Consider the following 7,755-nt stretch of genomic DNA (forward strand, 5'->3'; position numbering starts at 1 on the left):
TAGAAAATAACTTATACATAAATTTACACAGATCTTTAACGGGAAGCGAGTAATTCTTTTTTCGTCGATTCTGAGAATATACACTTTTCGAGTTAATACACTATTGAATTAACAGTGCGATACATTCATTTCAATTCATTCAAGCAAACCGGCACTAAAATCTAATTTATACAACCATAATCATCACGTCATCTAAAGACTCAATCCTAATTCAGAAAACCCAGTTCTTGAAACAATTTCTCAAGCTCATGTACATCCTCTTTGCTTGCAGGCTTCATCGGTAATCGCGGAGGGCCCATGTCCAGGCCCGATACAATCTTCATAACTGCTTTTAATTTTGGTATGCGCCCTAAAATAAAAGCAAAAATGCTAATTTCTAATCTTTGCATTATTTAATCTAACTCTTCAAATACGAATACAGATAGATAAATAAACACTTTGCTCACTAATATGACAAAAATATAGATTAAACACAAAATTAAATGTTTGCCGGCAACAGTACTATCCACTAACACAGGTTCTTTTGTGGGGTCTGGATGTTGCCTAACTGTAGGGCTAGCACATCGACATCAGAGCCTTTGCACGACAGAGCGCGACATATGCGAGAGCGACATAAAGTATATCGCCATTTATATCGCTAAAGTTACCATATTATTGTAATGTCATCGGATTTCCACAGCATAACAAATTCCAAGTCGATCGGACACGTGGAAGCAAAATAAATATTCATTTTATGACCAAGATCATAAAGATTATTATGTTACGTATATACAAAAACGCATTTCCTTTATGTTTTATGATCATACTCTCATAATCGAGATACTAATCCGCGGTGCTAGTATAAAAATATTAATGTGTGAGTACTGCATGCATTTGACGAAGGTTATTTCAACATATCACGAGAATTTGTGATTAATAGATATCTTAATTTTTTCAAATTACGTTTTGAAATCTGGAGGTACAACTAACATAATCTTCTTCGTATCATATCAATGGAATATATTTATAATGCTTGCCATCGTGGTGGAAAGATATGCCAATACACGTTAGGCACTTGCCGATTGCTACCCATAGTGCGCCAGGTGTATACAGCAAAGGAATGGTGGGTCATGCGGGAAAGCTCCTTTCGTGCATCCCATTAGGGGTGAACTAAAATAATATTGCGGAAATACTACGCTCGGAGCGACATGTTGGCATTGCCTTATTGTACCATTAATAATAGTAATAATAATAATGCACACACTCAACATAGCCCCGCACTGGGGAAACCCTGTGTCGCGGCTGCCATGGACACACACGTAGACCACCAAAAATTACACCCAAACTCACGAGAGAAATAAATGTAGGTCATACAAATATTTCTCCCGACCCGGGAATGGAACCTGGGACGTCTGCGTGTCAGTCCGGCATTGTGACCGTTCGGCCATGGAGTCATTCTAGGAGTTTAGGAAGCATTATAAGGTAGGGTCAAGAGCACGTCAAGCTTGACACTTAAGACTTAAATCCAACTCTATGCCGCTTACGATAAGAACGGTCCAAAGTACAGTGTCAAGCTTGATATGCTCTTGACTGTACTTAGAACGATGCCACATGAGTGCTGCCGATGCGTTACGTACATCGTCGCAACGCTATGATTTCAACGCACCCCACAAATAAAACATAAAAATCTAGGCGCTTCGACGTTTTTCTAAACGATTTTGTTAGCTTCAAACTAAAAAACGTTTAAGTGAAAAGCGTTTTCATAAGCGCATGCTTTTTAAAAAAGGTGCAACGTTTTGACGTTTAAAAAATAAGCAGTTTTTTCCATCTCTACTACTACGCACCACAGCCCTCTTTTCGCTTCGTTTCCTAGCCTAGCCCCTTGTCCGATGCGCACGCTTTCCCTCGTCGCGTACTATATACCTAGTTCTAGTTTATAGGTAGTATGTACACAGCGCAGCATGACGCAATTGTATCGAGTGCCATTCTTAGGCAAAAACACTTCTTCAACAACTCTGGAGTCTCCTCAACTATTAACTAACCTTCTTGACCAATAGCATCCACAGCTCTAGTGACTTTCTCCTGTATACTTCGAGCTATTAAAATATGTTTCATTGCCACCGCCGACATGATGTCTCGACACTGCGTTGGGAACAAGTTGAATGATCCAGCTGTCGCCGATTTGAAGCCGAGGATTGCTGCACCTGCTAATACCTGCAATTTTAATTTAGCTATTTATTGTAGGTGCTTCAAGAATAAATTATAGCTAACTATAATTTATTCTTTCTAAAAAGACCCTTGGCCGATCCTACTAGCAGGCGCACGAATTGTTTGTTCCCTCACTTGGTCTCATATAAAAAAAATTACATGCGAAAAGGAGACCCGGAGAGCACGAAAGAGATTTAGTTCAAATAAATATAAATAGTTTCTTATAAACTGAAATTTAATGTTAGGTAATAAAACAATAGTATGTCTCTCACTTCATAGTACTGCTTGTGATTTACAACACATCTACTTTTGTTTAAAACTTACTTTAAAAGTATTTTAATTGAAAAGTCATATTGCAAAATTGAAGAATATGTGTTAGATAAAGATGTATAGAAAGACAACATGAGTCTAGATTCTACACAGTTATGATTCAAAGTGTATTCGACCTAGTGTTGTAAAAAACTCGAGTTCGGGAATTTATATTTTAGGACTCGACTTCAATTCACAATACTGGACTCATACATTTTTGCTGTTAAAAAAATAATAATAATGAAAGACTGGTGCTTTTCTGTAGGGACTCTACATTCTGCCTAGTTTATTGTGGATAACAGGTGCATATAGACTTACATACTTACATCGATGATGTAGAATACCGTCAATTCTGTTAGTTATAATAAGGAGGGCAGTACTACAATATGTATTTAAAAAACTCACAGTAGGAGAAGCCAAGATCAAATCTTGATCCGCTTTTAAATTCCTTAGCGTGGAATACGCCTCGCTCAGATTCGATGATGTAAATTTGATTCCTTTGAAGTTAGGAATGCGTTTCGTGGCAGCTGTTACGAATTCTGGCATAGGTACTGAAATACAAACACGAAATTGAAATTTAATGTTTTTAGTTTTTAGGGCCCACTGAAAATCAGCGTCACAGCCTTTTCTCGGTGGTGACAATAGCTGAGTGGGATCCTGTTACATACGCCACAGCCACGCACATGACACTTAATCTAATTGTGTTAAATATTTCATGTTTGCTTTGTTGTTGTGTATAATTTTATTTTTATTCCTTTTTTTCCAGTTATTTTTATTTTAATTTTTTGTTTAAATGTAGCTTCATCTTTTTTTTTTATCTTCATTTTATTACTGTGTATATTTTTGTTGTGGCGTAGTAATAAAATATTTCTATTTCTATTTCTAAATTGAACCCTTAGTCTAAACACGCCACATCTGCAAAATGACAACTTTTCAGAGTGGTTATATAACTTTTCAGAGAGGTTATATCTTTTATCTTTTTACACATGTAACCTGTGGGTTAGGTACACTAATGTAGCTTGCAATGCCCTCTGAGTACAGTACAACAATCCTTTGAGGGTATTGCTGGGTCTGCCTCGACACTGCAATGCGTCGGGGATGTTGACATCGGCACGCGTTGATTCTTTTTACGCAACAAAGCGTAAAAGATGTACCGTTGTTATAGCTAGGGTATATGTATAGCATATTAAATACTATATAAATTTTGCCAACCTACTAAAATACAAATTACCTTACCTAGTAATATAAGTTTACTAAAATAAGTAAGTACCTACTAAAGTAGTAGCATAAATTTAGTTTTACGTATCCTTTGCCTACATTTATATAAGATTTATTTTTATTTAGTAAATTAATATCCCAAAAAGAACTTGTGTTTTTTTTATATATTTATATCCTCGTAATAATTTCATCTCGCAAATAATTTCTCAGAAACGTTCCAGATAACTCACACTGAACGAAAGATTTCTTAGGATGATGGTAGTACAAAATGGGCGTATTTGGAGCCGCCTCCGCGACTTGTTTCACGTAATCCACCAGCTCTTCAACTTTATTAGGTCTATAGTACAACTCTGGGAGAGTAAGGATTGCTGCCACTCCCAGTTTCTCAGCGTATCGGGCCTGAAAGAACACAATAAGGCATATGACATCGAACTGGATACAATATATCTTGATAATCAAGCAAACGACTGCAATTGGAAGTTGACTGTAATTTATGTTAAGAAGAATAGTAATTCTTTTTACGAAAAATAATAATAAATATAATAAAAATATACTGATTGTTCGGACAGTCATCTTCACAAAATCAAATTCATTTCAGGCAATGTACACGCTTCTATAAAAATATTTTCACTTCTCATGCTCTTAAAGTTTTTATGCTCGGTGTAGGCTGCATAAAATGCTCAAGTGCATAACATAAAAAAACCATCACATTAAATACGTCAAATTGTTGTAATTTTACTTTCAATTTTAATTAAATAATCACTTATTTGCAATATTGCTGTTTAATTTCCTCGCAATCGAAGTGAAAAGCAAACTCGTTCATAAAACCCATTTTTGCTCGGGTAAAATGAAACATTTTATGCACTTGTTGTACAATATACCAGTAACAGTAAATCTCCTTGTGAAAGAGTTCATCCAGAGACGTACTGCCACCTTACCAATTTCTGCCAACAAGCCATAATGTGAGCATTATCGCGTTCCGGTTTTGAAGGGTATAGGTGCTGGTGAAATTACGGGCACATGGGACTTTACAACTTATGTCTCAGGGTGATGGGCGCGGTGGCAGTGCCCCTCAGATCTTTTCTGTGTAAAGCTCTGAACGGCGCCACCACGCTTACCTACTACTTGTTGGTCCCATCACTTGATAATCAAAATAAAAGATCCGGTTGATATTATGTTAAAATTTGCGATTTACGAGATTCAAAACTGTAGTGAAATAAACATTTTATATTAAAGGTGTATTAAGCGACCCGTTTCACTCTTAGGTGTTGTCTAGATATTTTAAATAAATATTGTAAACATTAACTTGCAAATAAATGGACGACGGGTCTAATACAAAAACTACGAAAAAAATGTCCCAAGTCAACCTATTTAAACGTAGTGACATGTAAAGGAATATGAAAAAGCTAAAACGTTGAATTTAAATTGTAATGTCATCACAGTACTGTCTAATTTTGCTTGCTTCGCTGTCAGTCGAACAAACGAAGACTAAAGCGTGAATGACGCTCTGTATACGATTTTAATGCCCTATAAGTTCGGACACTTTTTAGCGCGGACCCGACGTCCATATAATTGTAAGTCAATGATTGTAAATGATTAATATGTACAAATGTTTATTTACAAAATGCAACCCCTAGAGCATAGATTCCCAAACTTTTTAGCTCACCGTCCACTTAGGCAAAATAAAAACTACAAACAATAATTATAAACAGGTATTTTAGCTCTGTGCCTTCGCTTGACCTTTCGGGGATAACTATCATCCTATTCATGTGAAAACGCAAGTTACCTACTCGCTACGTCTGTGAGAGAAGGGCAGTGCGCGGGGATCGCGAGGAGTTATCATCACTCTTCAGTACGCCATTATTTCCCATCAAGTGTGCATGCCTAATTACCAGTGTATTAACATTGCGAAATGTTCGTAGATAAGTGCGCACCAATATAATTTGGACGTGAAATACAAGTTGCTGACACTGTAAGTAGATAAAATTTTGTTTTTCTACTTTTCGTTATGTCTGTGGGAGATATGGCAATAATTGTATTTAATAAAAGATGTTGTGGTTTGCAATAACCTGTTATATGTTTAATTCTTATTAAAATCTTTTGATCCAGTAATTAAAATCGAGTAGGAAAGATAGGATGCCTCTAATCACAATTGTTCCAGGTTAAATTAAATATTTTCTACCATTTATTAGTCTACCATTCTTTCTGGGCTGCTCCCTACGGGACTCCCGAGATGGCTAGTCGGCCAACTGCCCGTAACCCATAGCCCGTTGGCTTGTAATCCGCAATACTGCAATACGTCGGCTCATGTGGTACTATTTTCCACTACTCGGTGGTAATTAATTCCTCTTTGCTTCAGATGGCGAACGAGAACGATAACTTCATAACATTGCAAGAGCTGCTAGTACAGGACGAAGAGGATGATGACTACGACATCTTGGAAAGAATAAAACTGGTGGCACAGGAACACATGCCAGATGGATGGACACAATGGAAAGTACTGAACCTTAGAAAGTAGATATCTTTGGAAAGACAATCGATCATCAGATTCTAAACAAACTACGATTCTGCCTTCCCATAGTGGAACTAGCAAAATCTTTCGATCCCGAGGTCACTCATCTATCTGAAAAGAACTTCAAAAGAATGAAGCTAAAGATGCTTGATTGGGCCTGTACTATAGTTTTGATTATCAGCCCCCCTGCTATAACTAACAAAATAAGAGGATCTGCTGCAGCTACTGAAATTTTCAAGGCAGCTACAAAACACATAAAATCGCAGATAATCTCGCGTGAAGAGGTGGATAAAGTACTGGAGTCAGAATCGGAGGATGGAAGCTGAAAGAGAAAAGGTTCTTCGTGGTCGACTGGCTCGGCAAAGCGTTCTGAAGTAGAGCAGCTTGAAGTTCGAATGAATAATATGTTTAGTATCATGATGGCCGAAATCAAGAGCTAGCGTACACGTCAACCACACATGGATAAGTGCGACGAGGAATACGGCGAGGATAACGATTCTGAACGAAGCGTTTTCGATTATGAAAATAAGGAAAATGATGTTAAGGACCACTCGGACTCTGAGATAGAGTTCGGAGACGTTACCGAGAGTGAAGCTTTTAAATTCCTCCCAGATGTTAGGGAGGTGGAGCTAAAGATTCCTGAGTCTTTTCCTGAAATAAAAACTGAAGGAATAGCAAGTTATCGATTTGATTCAGATGGTTGGAATCGTGTACGATACAAGGAAGTAGAAAAGAAGCTACACGCTTCCCCAGTTTTCTCCTCTTTGAAAACGAAAGCCGAACGGAAAATTGCGCCAAATATTCGATCTTCGGGGGTTAAACGCCTATCTCAATCCAAAAAAGTTTCGACTAATCAATCAAAGCGAAGTTCCAGCCCTTCTCCAAAACGGCGATTACATGGGAAAATTGAACATCTCTCAAGCCTATTTTCACATACCAATAAAAGAGGCTCACAGGCGATACCTGGCTTTTTGTTACAAAAACCAACTTTTTCAAATGACGTGTCTTCCCTTCGGGCTATCAAGCGCCCCCACTGGCATTCTCACGGGTGAGCAATTGGTTAGCAAGCCAGTTGAAAGAGGAAGGCATAAGAGTGCTCGTTTACCTCAACGATTTCTTACTAATTCACCAAAATCCCATTGTCCTGGGGAACCAGTTAAGCTACACAGTTCGTTTATTCCGGAAATTAGGCTGGTCGGTCAATTTACAGAAATCTATTCTAACACCGACGAGAGAGATCGAATTCCTATTCCAGACTATATCTAGTCTGGAATACAGAAAAAACCTCAAAAGGTTACCAGAGGAGAAGATAAGTCGGCTAGTGGAACTGGAAGCAAGGAACTTCCGTAATTGGAAGACTAGGGTTTGCGTCGACATTAACTCCCCTTGGTCGTCTTCATACAATGCACCTCCAAAGAGCATGTCTCTGCCTGCCAGAAACGCTACCAAAGCAAATGTTCGATGTTCCGATAGACGGCTTGAACGACTGTCGTTGGTGGATCGTGAATGTGTCGGTTCCAGAACGAATT

The 7,755-nt window shown here is 37.9% G+C and overlaps 1 protein-coding gene across 1 annotated transcript; it reads right to left on the reverse strand.

The window, feature by feature from the left end:
- On the reverse strand, positions 1 to 4,287 carry LOC113236642 (N-acetylneuraminate lyase-like). The gene is made up of 5 exons (XM_026472804.1): positions 4,282 to 4,287; positions 3,945 to 4,113; positions 2,902 to 3,047; positions 2,022 to 2,193; positions 1 to 349 (listed from the first exon to the last, which is right to left on the reverse strand). Exons 1-5 carry the CDS (start codon positions 4,285 to 4,287, stop codon positions 207 to 209), a joined length of 636 nt encoding a protein of 211 aa, XP_026328589.1. The 3' UTR covers positions 1 to 206.
- Positions 4,288 to 7,755: the final 3,468 nt, after the last annotated feature.

This window comes from Hyposmocoma kahamanoa, unplaced genomic scaffold (assembly GCF_003589595.1).
Source record: "Hyposmocoma kahamanoa isolate Upper Pololo Valley unplaced genomic scaffold, ASM358959v1 92, whole genome shotgun sequence".
Classification (NCBI taxonomy): domain Eukaryota; kingdom Metazoa; phylum Arthropoda; class Insecta; order Lepidoptera; family Cosmopterigidae; genus Hyposmocoma; species Hyposmocoma kahamanoa.